Raw genomic sequence first — 27,496 nt, 5'->3', positions numbered from 1 at the left:
GAGGAGAGAGATGGAGTGGCGTCAGCAGACCAGTGTCAGCTGTGCACACGCGTTCAACGAGGCCCAGCGCTGGATCCAGGTTCACGTTTCATTCTCATCAATGCTCTTTGTTTTCTTCTGGTTGTTCAACACAGTTTGAGATGTGTGTTTGTGTTTCTATTTAATTAATCCTGTGCAAACAACTCGTGGAATTAAGTGTTTAACCCTCTTAGGAACCAATTTATCAAACTGTAACTTTCATACAGGTTAGTGAAGTTTAAAGCCAAGAATACAAACAACTAATAAGAATCATGACAAAATGGGATAAAAACGTGCTTCTAATAAATGTAATGCTTTCAATGGGTCTATAAAATCTAAATGTATATGTTTGTTAAACATGATCAAAAACATAGTTGAAAAACATTTAAAACATGGATGATGTCTATCAACCGTGAAGGGATGCTCAAAGGACGATTTAAGCTTTAAATGCTTTCAACCCTTGCGGCTGCTCTCAGGTCCTCAGGGAGACTGTTATCCTTTGAGTCAATGTTTGATGTCTCTAAATAAATGCTTGACCTGTTTTCCTTTGACTTAATGACAGGGTGCCGACTTGGTGCTGCTAATGTCATAAATGCGGTTCCTGGCCTTTTTCAAGGTTTAGGTCAATTGTTAAGATTTTATGGCAATTTTTGTATATCTATGGACACATAGGTGTTCTGGACATATAAGGGGTGGGTGGGTGGGTGGGTAGTCAACAAAGACACACGGAATGTATTTAAAATATTGACTGTAATGAGTTCCTGGGGTTTTAAATTGCTAGAGTGAAATTGACCCCAAGGATAACTGATATGGATAGATCTCTCTTTGTGGAGATGGTAGGAATTTTAATATTAGCCAAACACTTTCAGCATGAACAATAACTTGTTTGTGGTCTGTATCATTGGCAATTTAACTGTAAACCTGTTGATGCTCATATTTTTGTAATGACTCAAACTCAACACACATAAACCTTGACTGTTTCTTTAGTCAAAAATGCAAATTCCACCTTGACAAGACTTGGGTAAGAGAAGCTCCTGACACACTCCTCTGTGGTCACCAGATAAACTTGATTTGACTGCGACTCAGAACATTTGAGGGACATAGGAGAGCAGATGATTAGAAACAGTTATTCATTATTATCTGTGTGTTTTGTCTTATCTGTCTGTCTGCTGAGATGTGGATGCTATGACTTGTCTCCGGCTCTTTGCACACTAACTGTTGCTTTGTGATAGGAAGGTTTTGTCGCACACGCTTTGTAGAGGATGTGGTTTTGTAGCGATTGCATTTTCTCGGTATCAGGCGGCTGCTCCTGTCCTAACGCTGCAGGAGTTGTATCCTCCAATCATAACAAATGAATACAACTTGTAAACTATGGGCACAGTGAGTGTTGACCACTGCTTAATGGGGGCCATTAATGTGCATCGTATGAGTGGATCATTGTGAGAATTCTGTCCAGAGCTCCGTTGGCAGTAAGCCCATACCAATTTTACCCGATGACTTTCCTGCACTGATGAATTGTGTGTGTGTGGTGGTGTGTGTGTTCTTTTGTGTGTTAGTGAGGAGAAAAGCAGGGCATGCTGCTTTTTAAGGAAATGCTCAATGGTGACAATATGTTTCCTCTAATATCCCAGTGTTCCAATAGATTGGAGTATAATAAGCTTCCATGTGTCCAAAAAATGTTGCGGTTTATCATCGGCACAGTACATGCAGCAATTACACATACATGTTTGTTCAGTGCCCACTGGACTGAAATGAGAAGGGACTGGATCGGCCTCTTCTACATTATGTAAACGGGTCATTAGCTTCTGGTGAAACCCAGAGCATTACAATCGGGTGCTTTTCTGCTTTTAGATCAATGTTCTCCATTTTAACCAGTTTTCCTTTTACTGTCAATATGGCTACAACTAACTGTTACTCATTAGCTATTAATCTGCTTGTTATCTTCTCAGTTAATACTTTTGTCTAAAAAGAAATGTATGTACACTAACTACCCCCTTGGATAACGGTGAAAATGTGGAAAAGATGTTAGAGAAAGTTGCCCCTAATCAGGATCTGGTCCAAACTTTAATGGGTTCTTCTACTGGAAAGTTGAGTAGTAGTTTCTTTTTTTTGTGTGATTTTGCCTCAAAACAAAGTGACAGGAGGGAAAGAGACCTCTTTGGAAGAGGTAAAAATGCTAAAATCACAAACTGATGTCTTAGAATCCAAACTCCAAAGAAGATTCATTCTCTTTTAATGTCCGACTCTGAAAAGCTTCATATCTTTACGTTTGCTCGGAACCGCAAATGTTTGGCATATGTGAAAACAATTCCTCAGTTGATTAATCAATTAATCATCTTATTGTGGCTCTAGATTTAACATGAGTGTATGAGCGACGTGTTAGAAGTGAATCACACAGATTCAGTAATGATGCATTTATATTTTAATGCATGTATATTTTAATGGCACAGTCTATATCCTCTTGGATTTGAGAAACCGAAAAGTTTGCATGTAACAAATGTATTATTGAGGTCTGTTGGATCCGTGGTTTCTTCTGGGAAGTTGCTTATTGAAATGACCAATTAGAGTTTGTGGAACACGCAGCATCTTCTTGACCACAAGTTTTTCACTTTTTGTTCATCTGGCACTGCTTTGTTTATCTGATTCCACTGAGAGGCCTGCGCTCCGTGCCCGCTGCCCAGTTCCACCAGAAATGAATTGTGATCGTAGATTCCTGGGGGGACTAATTAGTGAGAAGAATAGTCTTCTGGGGCCTTCGGTTGAACCTTAATAGCCCCATTTTTATGTCCTCATTACAAAAAGCCCTCTTGCCTCGTGTTTACTGCAGACGTGAGGAATCATCAGGGTTAGGTTGGACTCTTTGTTTCAGACAAAAGTTGGGTGTTTGTGGAAAAGCTTGTCTAAATAAATTATGTAATATCCTTATGATTAGCTGTCATATTGTGAGCATCTGACTTTGTCCACTAGTTTGTAGAAGTGCATAGCCAGTCTTGGAAACTGGAAGTAGTTACTCCTTAAACAAATAAGACAAAACTGAACGCATATTTATGGTGGGATAAAAATGAAATGCAGTGGTCAATCCTAAATATGCAGTTTTTAATTTTACATTTTTTGTAGGTGGTGACTGGAAAGTTGTTTGGTTGCAGTGACTTCCGAGCTGCCTTGGAGAATGGAGTCCTGCTCTGCGAGTGAGTAATGATGCTCGAACTTGGATGTTGTTTGTAACGGAGTCCGGCGTAATTACCATGTAAACTTATAGCTGCAATAGAGTCGAGATAATAAGTTTAGCTTCAGTTTCCCTAAACAAACCTATAAAGCCATATTCCAATAATTAAAATCATGAAATGGACAAATTAGAAATGAGTTTAAATCTCTTCACTCAACAATGCAATCAATCGGGTATACAAGCCAATTCACTATTTTTTTTTTTTTTCTATTGTTAAATTTCTTTTCATAATGAAATTTCTTTACTAGAAGTTCAAGATTATTAAACTCCAATATATTAAGTTTCCCTTGAGGAATAAGACTGGTTATATTACTATTTAGATTTTCAAACACGAGCTGCACAAAGTTAAAATGTTCTTAAACTGTTTACTTTATTGTTTTGACTTCTAGTTTGATCAACCAGTTGAAACCCGGCATCATTAAAAGAGTAAACAGGCTGTCTACTCCCATCGCTGGCCTGGTGAGTGTTTAAGTGTTTTTGGTCTGTTTTTCTGTTTTGTTTTCTTGTCCTAATGTGTTGAACAGTGTGAAATATCTATGTTAATAATTGACTCCTGTGGTTATGAGTACAAAAGAAAAGAAGAAACCTGCTTGCCAGCAAGTCTGACACATTGTGTGGTTTCCTGTCCAAGGCACCGAGAGACGGTGTTGCCACAATTCAAATGATCCAGAATCGAGGACCACAAGCTAACTGCTGAACATGTTTTTTTTATCAGGCATGAATACACATGCAGATTTATTTATTTTCCCTTTGGGCTGTATTTTGATGGCTTCATACAAGTATAATTGCTAAAACTGCCCAAAGCAAGAGCAGAAAAAGATCAATTCCAACCATCCATCAGGGGCCAGTGATTGGACGGAGCCCGGCAGTGGATCCTTAGATGTTGGTTTATCTTGTCTGAGGTGTAGCAGAGAATTGCTAGTACCGTTTGATGGCCTAAAGGACCCTACTGGTGGTTGTGCATGTTTAACCTGTTGACTGCATTTAAAAGTTCTTGGAACGTGACTGCCGGCGTGTAATGTAGTTTTCTAAATTGATTAATGTATAAACAAACTAAGATGTTGGCTGCTGTTCCCTGGGTGATGTCGTTATTTAAGCTCTGATGCAGTGGAAGGGAAGTCTCTGGTGGTTCATGCTTAGCTTGCTGCTTACTACAGAATCCAGACTGGTTTTTCCTCCTTCGAACATAGTGTCTCTTTAAGCATTAAAGTATGTGCAGCACCAAGCAAAATGAGTTTAATATTTTCAGACAACAGCCAAGTTCAGTTAACTTCCACAGTTTATATGTATAGGCCAAAGCTGATGAAATCTGATGCATTGACATTTTCCATTTCAGGATTTGCATCCAAATTTTATAAAATGCTGTTTAAAGGTTGAATGTCTGCAAAATATTTGATCACAAAATTATATAATATAGGGACATATAGAATTAATTTCATTCACATTCAGTTGTACTCAATATGAGAGAAATTCTTTTGCAAAAATACTACTAAGAGTTCAGATTAATGGATAAATTGGTAATTATTCACAGAGGCCACAGTTATAGAGGAAATGCATCTGAGAACAGTTTATTTTGAGTGCTTATTGTTGGTGCTTTTACCAGAAGGTTGGTTTATGGCATTTTACATACATGATGCCAGTTAAATCAACATCATCGCCAACCTCTTTATTCTTTTCCCATGCTCTTATTTCATTAACTGTGTCTTCAATATTGAATCTCCAGGACAATGTGAACGTGTTCCTGAAAGCCTGCGGGAAACTGGGACTGAACGAGTCCCAGCTGTTTCATCCAGGAGACCTGCAAGACCTGTCCACTCGCGTCACTCTCAGGTGAACACTGTCACTCCAGACGTGTGTGTGCACACGTGTGATCAAGCCACTACACAGAGAAGCATACATTTACCTAATGTGCTTGCACAATGATTTTAATGTGTCGGACCTTTTCATGCAGTTATCCAATCAGCAAATCAGTTGATGTAATGACTGAGCAATATGTTCAATGATTATCTCAATACAATTTTGATCGACAGCAATAACAAAAGTCCAATATATTTTGGTATAACTAATGTGCAAGCACAGCCCTAGATAATGTTCACATTAAAACATCAGAATAGAAAAAATAATTGGATTTTAGAAACTGTTGATCTCCTGAGTTTTATGTATGATACCCAGTGAGCTGCAGATCTGTGGGTGCACTGTGTTGATGAGTGAGGTCAGAGGAGACTGATTTGAATTGAAAGGACGGGGTAACTCAGATAACCACTCTTTGCATCCTGTTGAACCTTGAGGCGAAGGGGCTGAGCTGCGGCAGGAGATCACATCAGGTTCCTCTCCTCAGCATTGAACAGAGCTGGATCTCAGTTTCTGCTGGTAGGAATTTGGCATCAGCGCCGTTAATCCATTATTACCCGCCTGTGTCAAGAGTCCAGGCTGTGAACACTCGCAGGCCCTTAATACCAGGCAATCATCATTTGAATGCCACAGCCTGTCTGAGTATAGTTTGCTGAGCATGTGCTTCCTTTTATGGCCACAATTCACCGTCTTCTAATGGCTACTTCCACCAGGATAATGCCCTATGTCACGAAGCTAAAGTCATCTCATACTGCTTATGAAAGCAGTTGAAACATTATTGTGTAATGTGAGATGGGGAACACACACACACACACTTAACTGCAGCACCTGTTTTTATAGGTTTGTGTTTTAGCACCATCACTTCTTTGCATTTATAAAGATCTGAGCTCTGCCCAACAAGCGGCTGCTGTGCGAGTCGATGGCCTGCTGGCTTTTAATGCTGATAAGTTGAGAGTTGCAAATGAGAAGTTTTTAAATGTCGCTCGAACGTCTCTTTATCTTTTTCACAGGCAAAGCTATTGCATCTGTGTCACTGTACATGCAGCCGTACTGTAAAAGTGCAGCATGATTTATCTCTTATTTTTTCTTTCAGACGCGATGAAAGCAGCAGAAGACTGAAAAATGTAAGTTTGAATTCTCAATTTTTTACCTCTGCAACATTTTCTGTTATTTGGCAGGATTGCTTATTCCTATTTTGGGGCGGTACAGGATTTTTTTTCACCATTTATCATTATGAGATTGGGCCTTTTTCAACATATTCATTAATCTGTTAGAATAATTCATGAATCTTGATGCAAAACAATCAGCCTGTTTATGAGTGTGAGCAATTTGGTGCGGCTCAAAAATAAAAACAAGGGTCTTGTGAATTTGAATGTGTTTCATGAGGCTTTTCTGATTTCCCTCTTATGGCCGATGAGTTTTACATTAACACTCTAATCACTTTGCAACATGAGAGACAATCCGACGCCAACATCTCATTTATCAACCCAATTACCAGCACTTGTATCACGTTGGTTCCAGCTCCTGATGCCAACATCCCATCAGCATCAAGACTCTTCCAGAATCCAAAGTGAATGATGGTCAAGGGGCTTGTTTCATGGCTCATCACAATAAGCTGGCATTGCCCATCACTTGGTCTGTGCCAATGGGAAGACTTATGTTTTATCACTGTGCCTTGAACTGTATCTGTAAACGTGTCGCTCCCAACAGTAATAATCTGCAAACATGTGACTTCTGTATATGTGCACGCTTGTGTGCACCGCTGGTATTTTACATGTTCCGCAGCTCATGAGGTGCTTTGGTTATCTGCGGAGCCTCATTTGAATCACACAATGGCCGACGACATGGACTCTGTAATGAGGCTGTTTGTCGGAGCACTCTTTCTTTGGAATGGTTGTAGCATTTTTCTTTGAATCAACCAATTAGGGTCAATTTGCAGCCATTGAAAGCAACAGTTTCCATTCAGGTTTCCAACCAACCACACACACACACACACCCACAGAAGCTGAGTTATTCATACAGTACATGTTAACAGCTAGAAAAAGCCCTGAATGTTTGTTTACGCAGGTTGTGCAAATGAGGTAAGAGTCAAACTAATTTTAGCGTCGGTGGCTCAAATTGGCTTGAATCATCATAATTTCCTCTTTATTCTAATTTTTTTAAAGCAACACGTTATCAAGGGTCTTTGTGCATAGTTATTTAATTATATTGCTTCTCTACAATGGCTAGAACTGAAATAATACCTGTATTTAGCTTTCAGTCGAGCGGTAAAGCAGTTGCTACAGAGGCTGATCAAGAACGATTGGTAATCCATACACATGCATTTATCAGCACTCAATTCTCATCGGTCATTTAACTTGCATTATGTTATCAAATATTTAGCCGTTCCAATCTTCTCCAGGCCCGACATGGATCTTTATTTTCAGTCTGCTCTACGATGACTGTGTAGAGACAGACGGGGGGAGTCTGACTCTGTGCTGTGGCTTTCCCCGAGCAGCAGAGGCTGCCGCTCTGCAAGGGAGAAGAGGGGCAGCACGTCAAAAATACATCCCTCGCCTCGAGGCAAATGAGAAATAAATGGTGTCCAAAACGCTTTAGTTGCTACAAAAATGAAAGTCTAAATACCAGTAAGAGGCCCATATCTCACAGCCTTTACTCCCTGTCTCCACTAATGGTTGACAGGTGTCTGGCTGATGCCACTAGTGTTCTGGACCGTGGGTGGGGGTTCTGAATGGATCTTTTAAAGACCATGTGTTTAAACAGTGTTTCTAATGGCTGATGCTGTGTGGACAATGAGTCATATGTTCAGGGACAGAAGGCTACAAATGTCCTTTGGTTTATCCACAGACACATTTTTGATACCTTTCTAGAGATTTTATAGTGACATAGCTGCCGGGATGGTTGTATCAGTCCTTCCACTACTCTTCTTCCAGACTGATATTGGATGGATTGACAGGAAATTCAGGCGAACCTACACTGCTCTTAGAAAATTCATCGTAATGTTCTGACTTTTCCTCTCGTGCCACAAACGGAGCTCACATGCCTCACTCTCAACCATCCTCTCTCATACACACCCTCTCAAGTTGGATGCTAAATAGGCTAATTTTAAACTTCTCAATGCCTCTGCTCCTCTGCGTCAGTATCGCTGACTGTTGATTCAACCCCTCCACCAACCCAGCATCTGCCTATAGGCTCCGACAGGGTATTAAAGACATTTCTTTTCATCATCAATTTTTTATTGAATCAGATCTGGGGTAATCAAGTCGGAATGTAGATTCAGAAAACTAACTATGCTGCAAAGGTCTTGTCTGAATGAGGTGGATTTTTGTGGTTTAAATGACATTTCTCAACAGTAAAATCTTACTACACACCCTCAGGATGAATTTGAGTCACTTTAATGATCCACTGACTTTTCTTGTTATGTCAAAATTTGAATTTGGCGAGCAAGAAAATACTAAATACCAGAAAAACTAATCATAGCTGTCAATTCCTCGTTTTGTTTGTTTTTTCGTCAACAAAAGTTCGGAACCTTTTTTTTGCCACACTCGGTGGAGGGATGGGCCATCAACCAGCCCAGTTAATCTGGTGCAGATTTATTCAAGGACAATTTCATTGTTTTTGCCAATTTCTCAGGAAATTGTATCTGAATCTTGGCATGAAAAAGAAAATCTGACATTTATGGCGTTGATCAAATTTGGTGCAGATTTCACCCTTATGTGTCTTTAATAAAAACTAGAAAAATGTGTGTAGGATTGTTTGGCCTTTTGCAAAGCTCACACCACCTAAAAAGACCATTTTAGTCAAACAAGCTAAATCAAGAGGAACATTACATTCTAACTTTATCATGTTAGCATTGCCTTGGGTAGCATACCGATAGATGCATTTAGCCTCTAGCACCACTGGGTTTCCTTATTGTCTGTCTTCTAAACGTTTCCTGACTGCAGCACTGCTCAGCTTTTCCTCAGGACTTTCACAGTGTACTGTCCTTCCCCTTTGGGTGAGAAACACCAGGCACAAACTGGCAGCGCTGTCCAACCTGCTGTGACAGGGGAGAGGCTGCAAAATGATAGTGTCACAGACAGCAGCACTTTGCTGTCACTTTTAAAATGAGGGCGGAAAAGGGTCTTGCTCCGTCTGTCAAGCTGATGGCCATTTTTGTCGGAGTGGTAGGGGTGGGCTGGCAGCTCGATTGAACTGTGTTCTGTGGGTTTTTAGGCAGAGAGGTAAGTCATTGTAGCATCGGTGCTTTGCCGCTTTTGTCCTGTATCTCTGACGGAATACGTTGGAAGTTTAGTTTTATGATGTTCTGGAGAGATGTTATCGCAGAAATATCTGTTGTTGTTTGGAATTGAAAAGATGATAATCAAGTTCAATGTGTTCTTTTAACAGGAGAGTGCACTTGTGTACTTCATGTTCATACCTGTGATCCTCCTCAGGTTCTGATCACCATCTACTGGTTGGGCCGCAAAGCTCACCTGGACGCGTTCTACAGTGGACCTCAGCTCAACTTCAAGGCCTTTGAAGGACTCTTAGGTTTGGCCTTGTCCAAGGTAAGCTGCTCCTCTAGCCTCTTTGGTTTGTAATCCTAATCCTGTAAATTTTTAGTTTTTATTATATTCATACTGAGCCTGCCCTTTATTAAATCCAGTCCCTAGACGAGGGCAGTAACGTGATTGTGAGAGACGGCGGGTACAGGGAGGGCTGGTACCCGGAGAGGGAGGAACGTCAGCCTATGAGACGGAGCTATAAGAGGGAGAACTCTGTGGACTGTGTTGATTCTCCGGACTCCCGGGCCCTCCGCCCAAACAGTGAAGGTACATTTCAGTTTATAATCTCCTAGTTAAGTTTGTGAACGTTGCACCATTTCAAGTATGAATCTTGAATTTGGGCACAAATGTAGTTTCTTAGTCTGTTTTTTTTTCTTCCTGAGAAAACCTACCTGCTATTGGGAAACTGCAAAAAAAGCTTAGAATAGAAAAGTCCATATAAAACTTCTATCCAGACGCTGCTGATCCTCTGATTTTGTCACCGCCGTGCTTGGTGTCGCTGCGCGTCATTGATAGATTGTGTCAAGTTCCACACTGTGGTGATAAGTGTCTGGGAAGGGAGAGGGTCAAATACTTGGCACAAATCTCCCTAAAGGCTTTAGCTGTGGCAGACTCAGTCATCGACTGAAGGCTCCTGTGTGTTTCTCTGGTTTTCAGACTTTCTTTCATTTTAACTGTCTGTTTTAAGCTTTTATTTCTCGTCCTTTTCCTCAAAACCAATCTTTTGTATGTGTGATCTCCAGGTTGTGGAAGTGATGCAGAAGCTGAGCAGGTCTTCAGAATGGAGACCTCACAGCCCCCAGTCCATCAGACTAAAGGTCAGATCCCAACACCACTTCTACGGAGAAAACAAAGACGAGAGGAAGAGGACAGCGACGGTCCACTCACCAGGTACTGTAGCTGTGGTAGCAGCAAGTTCACATGCTGTGACTAAGTCACTCATAGCTGATGTGCATTTTTCACATTCTGTTCCACTGTAAATTTTGTTTTTCATATTTTGAGTCTAAACATGTATATCTTTTAGATAGAATTCATTTGAATTAAGAACATAAACAGTCTTTTATTGTGGAATCAGAAACTGGACAAAAACGCGAGACAGTAGTTGTATGTTGACAAACTATATAACTTATGGAGCATATTTCACATTTTTGTCAAAACGGTTTCTGTTCTGAAGACATAATGATTTACAGTTGAGTCAGATGGTCGGTCAACTTTAACTACCTAAAAATATCAGCCAATGCAAGTTAATGTGAACATTATTTTAATATATTGTCTCGTTTTCTTGTTAAAACTTGGGTTATGAAGTTGACATTTTATAATACAAATAAAGAAACACGTTTTTCAAATTGAATATTTAGAAACCTTAAATATTGAGTTGCTCTGCCCAGGTGATTAAAGACCAAATGGCCTCCGAGTGAGTTTCTTGTTGACTTTATCCCATTAGTCGTTAGGCATTGTTACTATGGTGACTAGAGGCTGTGTTAGAATGAGCTCCAGACTGGTAGCATATGATCCGGGGGGGGCAGTTTGGCCTGAGGCTGCCACACCCACATGGGAGCAGAAGATCAACCATCGTCCCTCCCGGCTCAGATTAGTGCCCAGCAGACGAGAGCAACTCTTTGCAGAAGTAGACGACGATGCAAAGTGTTGATGGTGAACCAGGAGACGCTACCTCCTGCGCCGCTGCTTAAAAATTTAACGAACCTTGTGTAACCCTGTGAGCTTATCCTCAGAAGACTGTGAATTAGCATAAATCATACATTAATCATCAGTCACACTTGTGCCTTTTTAAAATTTGAAGCAGCTTTGTGACGTGGGAGATCACTTCTAAGATTCTTGCTGTTATTACTTCACCCAAAGCGATGCCTGTGTGATCATCAGCTCTGATGCCCCCGTCTCTCCCAAACCCCAACTCGCTCCGACTCCTCCCGAGTCTCTCTTTGATGAAGAGCTCTTCCAGCGGGCCCTCTGTGATGAGGACTCGGAAGACGACTCTGCCGAAGCCGACCCCGTCCTAGATGACTTGTATTTCCGGCGGGTGCAGCAGGCTCTTCGTCAGATGTCTGCCAACCCCGATACCGACCGCTTCTTGCCTCGCTACTGGACGCCCGAAGAGGAGACTCGCGTGCGCACGATCTACCTCGGCTCCCAGACGAGACCCTGGTATCGTAAAATGCAAGGCTTAAGGTCGGTGGGCTGCTTTTAACGCTCTGTGATGCGCAGCAGTGTGAGGGCACAGCTAAGTCAAACTAATACAAGGCAGAGCAGGAAGGGCTCTTTTGAACTGTTGCCTTTTGCTTGATGTTCAAAGCTATGGGTGCATTGCTTGAATAGAAATATCACATGGCTGAGTTTGCAGGCTTGAGTCTGACTTAAGCTGAAGCTAAATTAATACTTAAACATACAATATAACTTGCTAATATAACTGCAGTTTGACATGACATGTGGTTTCATGTTTAGCATTAAATGGAAGTGTATAGTTCATTATTTCAAGCAAACTAAATATTGGTTTGCTTGGTGCAGGCATTAGCAAGTGCTACTGATGCTAAAAGATAAACTAAAACCTAAACATTGTTTAGACGTCCTGTGCTACTATTGTTTATTTATCATGTTCTTATTTCACATGTTCTCTTCCTTTTCTGTGATTCTAGCCACAAAGCTCTGGGTTCTTCTGAGGAAGACTTTGACCTTGTGACGTCTGCTACTATGCAAAACAACTTTACCACAACTGGAGGGCCTCAAAACCATCACTGAGAACTTTCAATGCAAATGGATTTGTATAGCACAAAATCATCAAAGCACTTTATAAAGTAAAATCGAGACCTTATCAAATTGTAGAGAAACCAATAAACTCTCTGTTCTGAGGGTCCACACCAAACAGGAAGTCTGAGAGCACAAACCTCCACCAGGGCCCAGCAGTCCCCTTATGAAATCACTTTAAATTTGCTAGATCCAAATCTGGCAATCTTAAAAGGTTCCTTTATCCCTCCCCCCTGATCCGGATCTGCACCTACATTTAATGGGTTCCTCCTAAGGTCATGCCCCGCCCCTCCACAAAGTACAGGGGTAATGGTAGAAAAATCGTTTTTGAATAATCTGCAAACGACAAACAAACACTCCTTGGTGGAGTTACTGAACATCTCACAAATACAAATACCCACACTACACACTGCATAGTCTGCTGATACAAGTTCTAACACTTCTCCACTCATGTATCACATTGTCAAACAGATGCATTGGAGATTTACAAATGTGAAAGGTGCATAGGTTCATAATTTGTTGCGAAGATATAAAAAGCTTTCTCAGATATTTAATGCAGTTATTAGACTAAATGTGCTATTGTAATTATCAGGCGGTCGCTTTGGCACTTTTTTTTATAGCACAGATGATGTTGAGGGTGTTTTGACGGCAACGTGCTGAGTGACTCATTAGATCATAATGGTTAATCAGATGACTCGTGCCCTCTCATAGCATAACAAAAAAGTTATTTATACACATTGTGTGCTGTCCTGTTTTTTACGTGTGCTCCGATATGATTTGACGTGGAACAATTAACAGATTTAAATACTGTATAGCCTGTGAATTTGTGCATTAAACTCAATCTTTCTGCCAAGATCGTTTGTGTGTGAACCCATTTTTTGTCGCATCCTATTTTAAACTACATGCCTCTTTGCTACGTGATGTTGTCCCCACGCCATCCCATAAGCTGCTTTTATCCAACCCATTCGTTAGCATAATGGCGGTCATCCATCTCCATGTGTTTCTTTGGTTCTGTAGAGCATATCACAACCAGGTCAGGCCTGAGACCCCCGTTCAGGTCAACCCTGGCTGGATTTGGTGAGTCCTAAAGTTCTGGGTGTAAAAACCAGCGCTGGTGTTGTCGCTGCTTCCTCCGTGTCTGCTCTGGTTTGTGTTCCGCTTGGCTGCAAAGTGGCATTTCTCTGCAAACGGCTCCTGCTTGTTCCCGAAGACGGAGCATTTGGTGACATGTCAGAGGAATTTATGACAAACCACAGGACTGATTGTAATCACAGTCCTGGCTGCTTGGATCAAATTATGTCAGTTTTGATATCCCAGCCGCTAAAAGCTGCTGTAAGTTATCTGAATGGCACGTCTGACATCCGCTGTTGCCTGCAGCAGTGCCATTACTTGCTGTGAGTCAAATCTGTTGTGTTACCCAGACAGCAACATCTGCTGCCATTTATACTGCTGCGGTATTTGATTTGCATGGCAGCTCCCCCCCCCCCCCCCCCGCCTCGCACTTGATTATGGATTCTGTTGTTTGAATGCAGAATGTGTCGCGTTGCTGCAGTTAATACTGTATCCCGTCATGTGATTTGTGTGTGTCTGCATGTAGAAGCTAGTTGGTATGTTCGTCATGCTTGCTCTGCAACACTATGTTCTAAAGTGACACTAAAATAATGTGCTGTTGTTTTCGATGCCTTCTTCCCTCTGCGTATCCATTATTCATTTTAATGTCCCGTTTCTTTGTCTGTGTGTGAAACAGGAGTAAATCTCTCAGCGACATCCCGATGTTCTACCCTGTGCGTAAACTTCCCAAGCAGAACCCCAGTCACGATGGGGGTCGGGACGCTGACACGGCAGAGGAGTGGCAGCAAGAAGACGGCAAGGAGACCGACGCTCAGTGGCAGGATGTAAGTCATGTGGGCGGGGTCTGTAAAAAACAAAGAAAGACAAAGTTCAGGGACACACAGGACACTGTAGCCCCTGTTATGTAAAATGATGTCAATCACCGGAAATATGGTGAATATTCAAATCAATTTCTCCTTTTTAATCTTCCATAATGAACAACCCAGCCCTATTCTCAACTGAGGGCCAGTTGAGTTAATTTTAAGAGATTTCTCAATACAAATTTATTTAAATGTTTTTGCCCTAAAGCTTAAATTATAGTGACGCTTCTTGGAGAAGTGGAGATTTTGATATTTGCAATTCAAAGAAATGGGGGTGGAGTTTATCACCTGGATAATGTGACACTATCAGAAGCTTGAGATCAGCTACAGGACCTTGTGTTTGGAGTTGGTTACACCTGATGAGATCAGTGCCCAAGGTCGAGATTGAACTTTCTATGTCACAACAATGTGTCTGAGATTTAACATATTGAAAATGTAATTAAAATGTAGTTTTATCCCCAAAAGCACCAGATTCATTGGCTTATACGTTTGTTTCAGGACTTGACAAAGTGGAAGAATCGCCGCCGGAGCTCCAACACTGACCACCGCAGGAAGTCGCTGGACAGAGAGCATGTGATCAATGCGTGCTCTCTGTCCATGACTAATGGGGCTGTGAGCCACTTTAAGAGGTACATCCAATAGAAAATGCTGACACTCTAAAACCCTGTGCATGAAAAGCCGCAGTGAACTCCTGTAATATGACCCACATCCTCCCCCTCATGCTTTCTGCTTCCTTTCATTACATCGGCTCCTCTTCCCTTACACGCCGACTCCTCAGAGACCAGCCGCCGCCGCGCAGGTGTAACCCCGCCCCCTGTCTCCACTCCACCGCTCCTCTGTCCAAATCATCCAGCTCTGATCTCCGGCCACATACTCGAGCTCTGCTGTCCCGCGGCTACGCCACTGAGGCACCTCACAGCCCCAGGGTGACACTCGTCACCTACAACTCAGCCCATACACAGGTGAGTTTACAGCTGTGTGCTCTGTTTTTCCACTATGGCTTTATTGAATGCATTTTGTTTTGTGTAATGCTGGAAAAAGTACCAACAATTTAAAAAAAACAAACAGAATCTGATAGATATAGCTGAATGTGGTGCCCGCTCAATCAATGAGCTAGTGGTTGAACATGTAGGGAGACTTCATCCGGCCCTGCTCTATTTCCCCCTCTCCACTTCACTCTGTCCTGTCAAACAGAGATGTAATGCCTTATAACATCCAATAAAACATTTGAAAAGTGCAAGGCAGGGTGTAATCTATCTTCATGTTATGCTGTTACATGGCAAACTCTGTGCCTGTGCTTTATTTCTTCTCAGGGATCACTGGTTGGCGCCATGCCTGCCTCCGATGGGACCATCCTGGGAGAGGAGACCCACTTCCCCTCCCTGGCTTCAGAGGGAGCCGGAGCCACCACACCCTCGGTAGACTTCCCTTTCAGCTCTCAGACTCAAGTCAAAGCTCAGGGCAGACCAGCTCCGCCCCAGCCCACATCTGAACCGGCTCAGCCCCAGAATGTTCCTGTAAATAAAATCTCCACTCTGGTCACAACCTTGCAGCCAAAGGAGGCCACAAAATCCACCTGCACGGCATCTACGTTGAATCACAAGGAGCTTCCACCCTGCATCGATCCAGCAGTTCCCACCTTTTGTCCTGCTCCAGTGAATCAGACGTCTCTGGAGGACACGTCCCAGGAAGAGAGCCTTAAGAAGACTAGGGAGCCAGCTGGGAAAAAAGCAGCTAACTACAAGTACTTGTCCAGAACGGTGTCGTGGTCCGGCTCGGCCAGCCTTCCCCGTGGTTACCGGCGGTCCGAGGGCTCGTCCCGTCTCTCTTCTGCGCTCACAGCGAGACCCTTTGGGACCAAGCAGTCCAGGATGTCGTCGCTGCCGAGACTGTGCACGGTGAGTTTTACCAAATGGTCTCCACACAGTAAGACGCCACCTAGTGGAAAAATAGTATACCCTGTAAAATATCAAACAAAATAGACCTACATTGTCACTTTAGACATCAAAAGTCACACTCCAGCTGTTTTTTATGGTGATGGACATGGTAACAGGGTGCAGATAAACAGTAGATACACATAGGTTTGTCACTAGTGTTTATATAGATGGACAACATGACTGCTCCCCAAAAGAGAAGCCAAAGCTTTTTGATTGCCACCTGTCACCAAGGTCATCAATCTGGCCACCTCCATGTTAGTGGATGGGACGTGGACCAAGCTAAAGAAATCAAAGTACACTTTTCTCAAAGACCATCTTTATATACAGTCAGTGGTCTCTACAGTCAAAACTGAAAAAATTCTCCAGTGTTAGTGAAGTTATGGAGGTTTTAAAAGAAAGAGCCGCCAGCTGCACATAATGTTTTACAGTCTAGACAGTTCTAATTCTCCGGCTGTAATTCTGACTCTGTGTACGTTTAGTGCACAGGGACTCGTAAGTCCGCCACATGGACTCTAGCAAGTTAATATAATAAGAGTGTTTCCTGTGTGTGTGGGGGCTCGTGTTGCCTTTTCTTTTGCCCTCATCAATAATAGGATTGCTGCTGCCACAGCCTGAACAGTGTCAACTCAATAGAAGATAACACACTTATTTCTCACGTCTGCCTGGAGAGTTAATGGCGCGATCACATTTGTCTGCACCTTCCCTCTGAAGAAATCATCCTGTTTTTTGTTTTTTTTTCATCTGCAGGTAGACTGCAGCGGTTTGCAGTTGAACAGTGAGAAAGAAAAATGTCTTTATCCACCCACAAAATCTTCTCTTAAAAGACAGACTGCAGCCAGTCAACTGAGGACTTCACTCAGACTGAAGAAAACCAGCCAGATGAATCAGAGTGGCACAGATCAGGTGGTGGTGGAGGAGGAGGAGGGAGCGGGGGGGTCCATTCTCTCCACTCAGTCCTCCCTCAAGACCAACGGGTTTCACCAGCAGCCCTGCACCCAGACCCAGCCACTACCTTATTCATCCCTGCAGGCCCAACACTACAGCAGTTCCACTCTGCCGACAACTACCAAGGTGAACTGTTGTTTTACATCACACAGCGATAGTGCCCTGTGTTTGTATTGATGCACTTGAACTGTGAACAGCTGGGAACATCTGTGATGTCTTTAACTAGGATCTAATTGTTTAAACTAATGAGGGATTGTCACATCTGTTGCATGTATTAAACTGTAGTTTGTCAGTGTTTAAGAGATTTTACTTGGAACAATTATTAGAAACTGAACTACTTCAGCTGATTTATTCTGACTTAACAAGTTAATCTAAATACATGGCACAGTTTTCACAGCCTAAAATGTCATTATCACAGAGGCATGCAGAGGGTAACCCAAGGAAGAACCCGTTCAATTATTTTTGGAGATCCAGGAATTTGTTTTTCACTTTATTTAATATTGCAACGCTTTTCTACATTTGAGTCGATTTCTCAGAATAATTCATAGATCCTGGATTCAAAGAGTTTAAATAGGGTTTCATAAGGAATATTTTGGGCCCAGATAGAGGAACTCTTAGTGCTATTCCAGTTAACTATTGCTTATATTAAAATAGCTGAGTATTTTTTTTGTAGAGGAAGATGTAAGTATTATGTCAAACTTGGGTCTTAGGGTCTCTTTCACCCACACGTGTTTTGACTCTCTTTGACATTTTGACTTGCCGCAGGAAAAACATTTTGCACTGTAAAAACAATTGTAATCCATGTAGGTAAGACAGTTTTCAGTCTGTTATTGTTCATGCTGGTTCAGCTTCTAGTCTAACACTTTCTAGATCTGAGTCTTCGATAAAAAATGGTTTCACTCGTCCTTTTCTAGTCTGACAAGTTAAATATCAGTAAAATAATAGTTTTCACTGTTTATTTTGTTGCACCCTTAAAGTACCACGACCCTCATTCTGCTATTTTCGGAGCAACTGCTGCATGGACAACGACAATGACATCACATAAGTCCGCCAACCTCAACATGAGTCTCATATGTGCACCATATGACTTCAAGGCCTAAAATACCTTTTCAATGCACTGCTTTACCAGCATTCACCAAAGCCACACGCATGAATGTATCTGCATGTCACAACAAAACCAGAAAATTATAAAGTGGTCACTTATAAGAGTATCCCTGTATTTATTCAGCAGGCCCTCAAGTCTCTGATTTCCACCAGGAAGTACAGGACATTGGATCACAGGGTGTCACCTTAACGTGTGTGTGTGTGTGTGTTTCAGGTGGATCACAGTAACATGAGAGTGAGCCTTACCCTTAAACCCAAAAGCGTACCAGACTTCGGTTTGCAGACTCACTGGGACTCGACAGGAGCGAGAGTAAAGTTCATCCAGCCCGGTAAGACGTTCGCTATATTTAACTCTGCATTACTGTAATTTTGTAACATGAATTATTAATCGTAGATGGACTGAAATAGTGTGACGATTAGGCCGTTGAACATTTTCTGCTACGACGTGCTCGCATATTATTTTCCGCTTCTCGTTTGCTTTCGCACACAGCCGGCACTTTGGAACAGGAACACACCACACTGGCTGCTCAGGTTACAGAGTGGAGAAATAAAAAGGATGTTGGTGCTTCAATGTCTTGAGAGCCAAAATGATAGTGCAGCTAAATAAGAGTGCAAAATTATGCAAACAAGGAGAAATGTTCAAATTATCCAAAGCGATTATGTTAATGATGTCCATGAGAGGAGAAAGGATCATTGGGTGGTTTTCACTGATGCACTCATTCAGGATGTGTGTGTGTGATTTAAAACTCCACCATAAATGTTTAATTAGATGTGAGAGAGGTGTCACTTAACTCGCTGCTGTGCAGTTTTGCTTGACAGGCCCACTTTTTGACTCGCGAGCAGCAACCTTGTCCTCCCATTACTGCTTGTTTCTCACTTTGTGCTGAGCAAATAAATTCTGAGGCTGGCACCTCTGTGCCGCGCTGTCCACGCGCTCATCTTTTTTCATTGTCCTGATGCCTGCCCCCCCTCTCCCTCCGTCCATCCCTCCTCAGGCAGTCCAGCCGAGCTCTGCCAGCTGCGTGTGGATGATGAGATTGTGGCTGTTGATGGAGTGGCGGTGGCACACATGAACTACAACCAGTGGAAGGATAAACTGACATCTGCCATGCAGGCCGGCAATCTGAGCATGGACATTAGACGCTATGGCAACAAGGGTGAGATAATGAGCCAAAAAAAGATCCATTTGGTCTTTTACCTCCTCCTGGTGGTTAAACATTTTGATGATTTAACCTCTTGCATCCCAAACGTCGGTTGATCACGTGGCCTGGGTTTTGATGGCTGGTCGTTGTCATTAGATTGGAGCTCCAGTGAGGGGAGTCATCCAAACCAGCCGGGCAAGAGCACGATGACCCTCAATCTGACGGCCGCGGCGCCCGGTCTTATGGGCTGTCCCGATCACCATGCCAACCGCACTGCCTCTACAGAAACCGCAGCATTGAAATTCAACGGGCACACAGACAATGTGAGCAATGTTTCAGCCAGTTATCGTCTAATTTCAAAATTGGATGCACAAAGCTTCTGGTGGTGCAGTTTAATTAGTGGTGGTCATGAGGCCGATCTTGTTTTTTCTTTCACCTGCGCAGGTTGACCATGGTAAAGTCTTGGATGGAGGGTCTGCTGAAGGCCACAGGACGGCCAAAAGTAAAGGTAACAACAGACACTACAAATCAAAACATGACGCACATCATCTGAAAGGAATAAATCCTCAGATACAGTTTGTAATTTCTCTTCCTTTCCCCATGTTAGACGTTAATAAAATGATTAGGAACAATCAGAAAAGGAGGGCAGAGTTTTTCAAACCGAGAGGTAAAAATCCAGTTTGAAATGTAGCTTTGGTGGCTGGAGCTTGGCTTGGGTAATTGTTTGGCATCAAATGCACATGCTCAGTATGCTACGATTTTAGGAAGGAATATAAGAAATTGGATGATGCACCGGGATTACATGGTGATTAGGACCTTTTAACTTTAGGACCAACTTGCAAACAGCTGCGTCTTAAAAAGTCTAATATTTTATGATCTGAATTTAGGCCGTAAAGTCTTGAATACATTTAGCTACGTCTTATTTGGTAAAAGTTCATGCTACTTCCCGTCACACTTTGTGTTTTGTCAGCATGTGCTGTAGTTATTTCTCAATTATACAAATATAAGCACGCTGTAATAATTCTACAAATGAGACCTACGTGTAACTGATCAGATCAGGTCTGTAAGCACGTTGGTCAGAATTGATCTCGGCAGATACCTTCTGTTTCTGCCTGTAGTTTGATATAAAACATAGCATCCAAATTCTAGGATTCTGATATGACTTCATGTCGGTTGTACTCAACATAGATCTTAAAAGGCGTTAAATTGAACTTGTTGCAACCTGCTAAAACTTCATTCAAAGCATTCAAACACACAACTATAAAAGTAGCATCTCCATGAATTAATGGCCCCTTTATTTCTGCATCAAAAAGCTGGCAGCACCGATCATGTCTCTAATGTACTGTGTGTTGTTGGCAGGTCGCTCTTACTGTACGTTCCCATGTTCTGTCTGAATGGTTTTGTACTTTTTAATTGGCTACGTCCTCATTCGTTTGCACAATGACTGGTTTGTGACGCTGCTCTTCATGGTTGTTAATGAATCTGATGTGTGTCCTGCTACAATGGCGTCTCTCTTCAGGCTCTGCAGGATTCAGCCCATGGGTTTACTTATGTGGTAAATGTTGTCATTGTATGTGGGTTTGCTTTTTTTTTTACTGTACACATAGATGCTATAGACTACAATCTGTTGTGGAGTTGATCTGCAAATGAGCAAAGCAGATTTGTGTGGTCATGGAGTGTGATTACTTCTAATTGCTAGAGCATGCTTAACTTTTTGCTTAACTGTTTGGTTTGAGAAGTTGTGTGCAGCATCTTTAGGCTGGGGAGACGTTAGCAAACTCATTCAGAGGTTTAATCTTTAGCGCTCATTATCTGTTCATGTTAAACTGATACCTGCACATCAAGGTCAGTACAGGTACACAATACATTTATCGAGTACATGTTTGTATTTTGGTTTATATTGACTGAATTGACTTTGGTTGAATTGACTTGAATATTTTTTATAAGGGCCTTTCAAAACACAATTACAAGGTGCTTCACAAGTTAAAAAAGAAAAGATGATGACAAACAATTGAACAGTTTAAAAAAAGCAAACGGTAAGAAAATATTAAAGCTATTTGAAGATCACACAGCATTGGAGCTCAGATACAGAAATAAAAAGTTATTGCCGAGTAAAAACAAGATAAAAATAAAACGTTTACAAAATGATTAAACTAGTTGGTAAAATCAGAGCCAGGAGAAAGCACAACATTTTAGGGGATTTTAAAGATGATGAGTCTGCCAGACTCTGGATCCTGGTTCAGTTCCCGGCTCCTTCAGAGTGCATTGAAATGTCCCTGAGCAAGACCCTGAACCCCCTCACCACTCCAGATACTGTCATGACTGTGAGTGAACATCAAAGTTTTTGTGCTGCTCAGAAAGTTGCAGCAGAGCTTTTGTCAGGGATAAAACTAAAGTGTGATAAAAGAGAACCTCCCATGTGTGACCCAGCTAATGTGTCCCCGGCCTCCGTGTGGTGACTGTGTGACCTCCATCACACCGAGTTTTCTTTGCTCACATGTTGTTCTCTCACCCAGGAGGTTCCGAATCTGCGATATCTGATGTAAGTTACCGCATCGCTTCATCAAAGCTCCGCTCAAACATACGCTCTGTGTGTTTGTTCAAAGAGTCTGTGCACTGCTCTGTGATAATCCTGCAGCCCACAGTCTGTCTGCGTATCTCCAGCTCCAGGTGCCGTCCCTCAGCCCCCCCTCATCCAGCTGGTCGTGGGACCCGGAGGACGATCGGAGGAGACAGGAGAAGTGGCAGGAAGAGCAGGAGCGCCTCCTACAGGTTTGAGACTTATTTACTCCCAACACAGAATCGCAAAAAGGAGTTTTATTGCTTTTATTAATCCTCATTATCATCTTGTGTCCTGTTTTTTTTTTTCATTCCAGGAGCAATACCAGCGGGACTCTGAGAGACTGGAGGCAGAGTGGCGCCGGGCACAACAAGATGCAGACTTGTGCAGGAAGTCGGTGGTAATGTTGTGTAGTCCTCTGAGTCTTTTCTTAGCTGCAGACCATTTTTAAGTTAACACTGTTTATATAATAAGTAATAATTAAATGTTGCTCTATAAAGTCATCACAGAAAGTGCTTTTCAATGTTGACCTCAAGTGTAACCCTCAAGTGTAACCCTAACCCTAAAGAATGTGGCCCCTGGATGATGGGGCTTTAATTAGCAAAGCCTAAGTGGTAATGTTGTAGTCTACATTTGTTTGTCTGTTATTTAGCAGGATTGTGCAAAAACTACAAAACCTGGTGGAAGGATGCGATATGGGGATGGATCTGGAAATATTTTTCACTTTCTTTTCAACAACTTTTAATTATCTGTTATGCAAAAACTTTCCAACCAATTTTCATTACATTTTGTGGAGGGATGGGGAATAACACAAGGGAGAAGGCATTGCATGTTTGTGCAGCTCCAGATCAAGGATTGATTCAGGGATTGTTTTTTCTCATAGTTCAGGGATTTTTAGCCATTTTTTAGGGGACTGAAATTTATGAATGCATGAAATCCGGGTGATGATAAGGGGGACTGCTCGTCCTTGGCAGAGCTTTGGGGTCTCCAGAGTTTTCATCAATATTGAATATCATTGAAATTCTATCCAGTTTTTCTTTTAATACAGTTTTAGGAATACTGATGGAGGGGCCCTGGTTAACATTATCCTTCAGGCATTTTTATATTATAAACTATATTTTTTCCCTTGTGTTTGAAGCAGACCACCTTCCAGATGACCAATGGCGGTGCCGGCCCTGCCAGAACGCAGCTCCATGTGAATGCACTGTCACACAAAGCTGCAGGAGAGGAGCAGAGGCCTGACAGAGACGAGCCGAACGAGTCGGGACGGAAACCTCAGAGTGATGCACACGGACAGCAGAGTGAAGCCAGCGCTGAACAAGACTGGTGAATTCACTTTTCTCTGCATGTTTTAATATCACCAGCATTTGTCAGATCTCTTCCATCCTCGCTGATTCTAACAGATCATATTTCGTGCAATTTAATTGTACATGTTTTTCTGACTGCTCCTAATGTTGTTCACGCTGCACCTAAGGGCCGTGGAATCCTGTGGCTTTGCTCAGCTGTCTACTGCACACAGGTCAGAACAAGATAAGCTCAGTGTGTCTTTCCCTTGAAGCCAACATCAGCATGAAACCAGTTCAGTGTAGACCCTGAAAACCCCCCGAATGATGACTGTGTCTCTCTCTTAGGGCGAAGTCCTTGTCTTCCCCGGCATTGGCTGGCTCCCACAAACAGATACGAGGTTAGTCTGCCCCTTCTGTCCTAATGTCTCCCCCTCTTTTGGTGATGGACGGACCTAACCCCTCTGACTTTGACTGGTCCAGGTGATCAGAGGAAAAGAAAAGAACCGTCCCTGTCTAAGAATGAGCAAGACAGGCAGCAGATTTTGGAGGAGATGAAGAAAAGGACTCAGCTCCTGACCGACAACAGCTGGATACGTCAGCGCAGAAGCAGCTTTACCAAGGAGCCAGTCCACGGCATCGATCCTCTGAAGAGGTGGCTCCTGTTTTTGTATCTCTTCGAAACTCGTTTTTTAAATTGATTCGTACCTGGTTGATTCCCTGATGTTTTCTGAATCATGACCTTTCCCTGCAGGTACGAGTCTCTGGACGACCTGGACTCTTTGCGTCATCCCCCAGTATCGTCCGCCACATTCGGTTTCCCTCGCCCACACTCCGCTGCAGGTTCCTGCGCTCCGAGCAGAAACTGCTCCTCCCGCTACAGCACCGGAGCCATTTTATCCACGAAATGTGTATCCATGGACCCAGCTCATCACGGCAGGTAATTGACTGTCGAGCCTGCCTCTCTTGTGTTGTTTTCTCTATGTTCTACATCTTGGCCACACACACACTGTTTACATGTGCAGCATCCATGGTGATAGAAGCCCTTAGTCTCTGCTTCACCTGTGTCCAGGTGACAGGTCATGACTGGGTTAAGGTGCAGTCACAGTAGCTCCAATCACCGTGCGTAACTAATTTGTTTTTTTCCCCTAATTTTGGTTGGTTAGTTAATAAATAAATGGCCTGTACTTGTAAAGCCCTTTTCTAGTTAAGATGGCAATTCACACATACACACACACACACACACACACACACACACACACACACACACACACACACACACACACACACACACAGTCATATAGTGCATCTACGGAAAGCACTTTTTCTCTGTGAATAGCACAGCTGTCGGGTGTAATTTGGCGATCAGTATCTTGCCCAAGGGCACTTTGGGCACGTGGAATGGGGAAGGCTGGAGGACTGACTCCCTTGAGCCACAAATTGAACATCTTTTTCCCTGACCCATTCTGTATCATTCCACGTTTAGTGGTAGTCTTGCTTGCAAACAAACAAATGGCCAGGGGTGAGATCTATATTTCCATCATGCCGTCTACACTCTCTCTCCACTTTCTGTCGTGTCTGGTATTTCTTGCTACATCTCCATTCTTCTGATTGGTCTAGAGGACGAAGACAGCCCACTGCACTGCTTTGCTTTGCTTTTAGACAGTCTGTGTTAAAGTGTCGCTGTCAGAGAGCCCCACCAGGTTAATATACGTATGTTCATTAGCATGTAGATGTAAAAACTGACTCACCTCTACAACTCTCTGCTCCATATGAGTAACACACACAGCACTCAGAATATGTATACACTACACAGGATTCCCACAGGTCCCTGAAATTCTCAACAAATTAGTTTGTTTTCAATTTACAGTAATAAGTAATCAATGATACAAGTTTCTCCTCCTCAGTCTCTGCTCTTCCACATAATTATGTCTTGATATATTGTTTTGCTGTGTTGGAAAAGGCAGGAGGCCACAATCTGCCATCACTGTAACCACGCATTGTTTATTCAAATATTTTGATCTGAAAGAGATTAATATCACACTATGCCCTGTTGGGTCTTTTATAGGCAGTAGGCTTGTTAGGTCCTTGAGATATCCTGGGATTTGAAGTTTAAGAGTGTGTGTGTACCCTGATAATATACCAAAATAAAGAGTGTTGTGTTCAATCTGGTGATATGACGTTCCCAGGTCTGCTGGATTTCTCTTAAATAGATTATTTTCTCACTTCCCTCCTCCTCCTCAGTGTGTGGGCTGCGGCCGATGTTTCGGAGGAACTGAAACTGGAGTCCAGGTTCGAACCTGCAGCTGTAAGCCCCACTGTGAGCTATGACCAAGTCCAGTGTGAGTATCCATCTCCATGATTGACCTCAACATGTCACCCGCCCCTCAATTACTGTTCCTTATGGTCGTAACCGCTCCAGATTGTTATATTTTTTGCTCAGGTGAAACAGGGTTTCTGGCAGGGTCTAATCTCAAATTCAAGAATCAATCGTAATTTAAAAATTCTTAAATACGTTAAGTATTATGTACTAGATCTTAAATATGTATGAATATGTCTTAATTATACATTAATACAAATTCGGGCCGCATGCATAGTTTTTAATGATGCAGATAATAACGTGCTGTAATAAAACCACCATTCAGAATTCACTGTGGCCGTGAGAGACTATACCTACTGTCTTCCTGCAGCTTAAGAGATATCGAAGGTTATTAGGCTACTTCACCTTATCTTTAATTACGGTAAAGTGTTAAGTAACTCAGGGATTCTTGATATTCCTTCGTCTGACGTATGTGACATGGGTCTTACATTTCATAAAAGGTCTTAAAGTCTTTAATTTGACTTGTTGAAAGCTGCAGAATCCCAGCTTTGAAGATTGTATGGCCAATTCCTCGTCTTGAAAAACAGGAATGAATCCCGATCATACACTAAAACCTAATGTTACTGGACTGGATTTTCATCTCTGTCCACAAAACTTCCAGTCAAGTAAAACTCTGATGTTAATTAACCTTTTAGACGCTGGTTCCTCCTTCATGTGACCGACATGCAGGGCTCCGGATCACAGAGTGAGCAGCCGAATATAAACTGTGGAGGCGGGGTGGAAACTGTCCACACAACCAAGCCGTGACCTTTGTCTCCTACAGTAACTGTTGGTGAAACTAAAAACTCTGTGGTTTAAGATCTTGACATTCTGTGGATTCACAAGCAAAGATTCTGAATTGTTGCTTTTTTAATCAAATGTGCTACTTCCTGTCTCTTTTTGTGCTAATTTATTTCCCAGAAAATGTAGATTAATATATGAAATAAAGTAGCAAAGAGATTTATTATTATTGTAATTCGTGTTTGGTTAATGCTTTTATTGTCGTGTTAGTGATTCTGTTCATTAAATCTTTGTGCTGTCTTGGATCTGAGCCTGTTAGTGTTAAATACAGATATTTCTTGTTGATGTACGGTGGCACATTCTAAACACTGTTCTGTTGAAATCTCACCATGTGCACTTTGGGGTGAATAAATCAGTGGTTTACATATAACACATGTATTTCTCACATGAAAATGGGTGTCTTAACTGAAATTATTTTGTAAATAAAGTGCACTGAACATTATCAGCAATGCTTTGATTTTGTTATTCATTAATGTGCCACATGATGGCATCATTGGTCTCATAGAGGAACAGACATCTCATTGATGGAAGTAAGAACACAACACAGACTTAACATTTTCAAAATGTTGTTGACTTGCTGAAGCACAATTTGACTTCTGTATGGTCTCGTGCACTGCTCACATTTTATTATATTGAAACAAACACTGGTGCTTGTCGTTTTTGAACTAATGACTAGCTGACTGCAATGTTATCCAAAGGGATTATTTACTAAACAACTAAGAATTAACAGCAGCTTTCAGATTACATGCGTTTTTATGCTTTTAAGAAACTGAGTTGAGGGTAAACACTGTTTATTGAAATGCTCTGATATACGAAGGACTATTACCTTTACTTAATCTTCCAATGTCTAACATATTGCATTTGTTTAACAAGTCTTAGAAATACATTGGACTCAATGGACTGGATTCAAGTTTATTGATAAGGTTATGCTGATAACATGGACACAATAATATTGACATGATTTGTTATTCAAATCAATCAAATTGAAATATAATGGTTATAAATTAATTCTGCTGTTCACCATTAATCACC

The 27,496-nt window shown here is 42.1% G+C and overlaps 1 protein-coding gene across 1 annotated transcript; it reads left to right on the top strand.

Moving 5' to 3' along the window:
• On the top strand, nt 1–26,906 carry lmo7b (LIM domain 7b). Its single transcript, XM_061067658.1, has 29 exons — nt 1–79; nt 3,136–3,206; nt 3,634–3,703; nt 4,968–5,074; nt 6,189–6,219; nt 9,532–9,645; nt 9,744–9,909; nt 10,386–10,533; nt 13,420–13,479; nt 14,150–14,297; nt 14,832–14,962; nt 15,112–15,295; nt 15,647–16,231; nt 17,018–17,341; nt 18,534–18,648; nt 19,315–19,476; nt 19,618–19,784; nt 19,906–19,969; nt 20,069–20,128; nt 21,978–22,003; nt 22,126–22,233; nt 22,338–22,421; nt 23,160–23,347; nt 23,496–23,540; nt 23,653–23,705; nt 23,788–23,959; nt 24,059–24,244; nt 25,549–25,646; nt 26,320–26,906. The coding sequence occupies exons 1-29, from the start codon at nt 11–13 to the stop codon at nt 26,340–26,342; spliced, it is 3,759 nt and encodes a 1,252-aa protein (XP_060923641.1). The 5' UTR covers nt 1–10; the 3' UTR covers nt 26,343–26,906.
• Nucleotides 26,907–27,496: the final 590 nt, after the last annotated feature.

Source organism: Limanda limanda, chromosome 3 (assembly GCF_963576545.1).
Source record: "Limanda limanda chromosome 3, fLimLim1.1, whole genome shotgun sequence".
Taxonomy (NCBI): Eukaryota; Metazoa; Chordata; class Actinopteri; order Pleuronectiformes; family Pleuronectidae; genus Limanda; species Limanda limanda.
The sequence above is the reverse complement of the archived record's forward strand: the minus strand, read 5'-3'. Positions and strand labels throughout refer to the sequence as shown.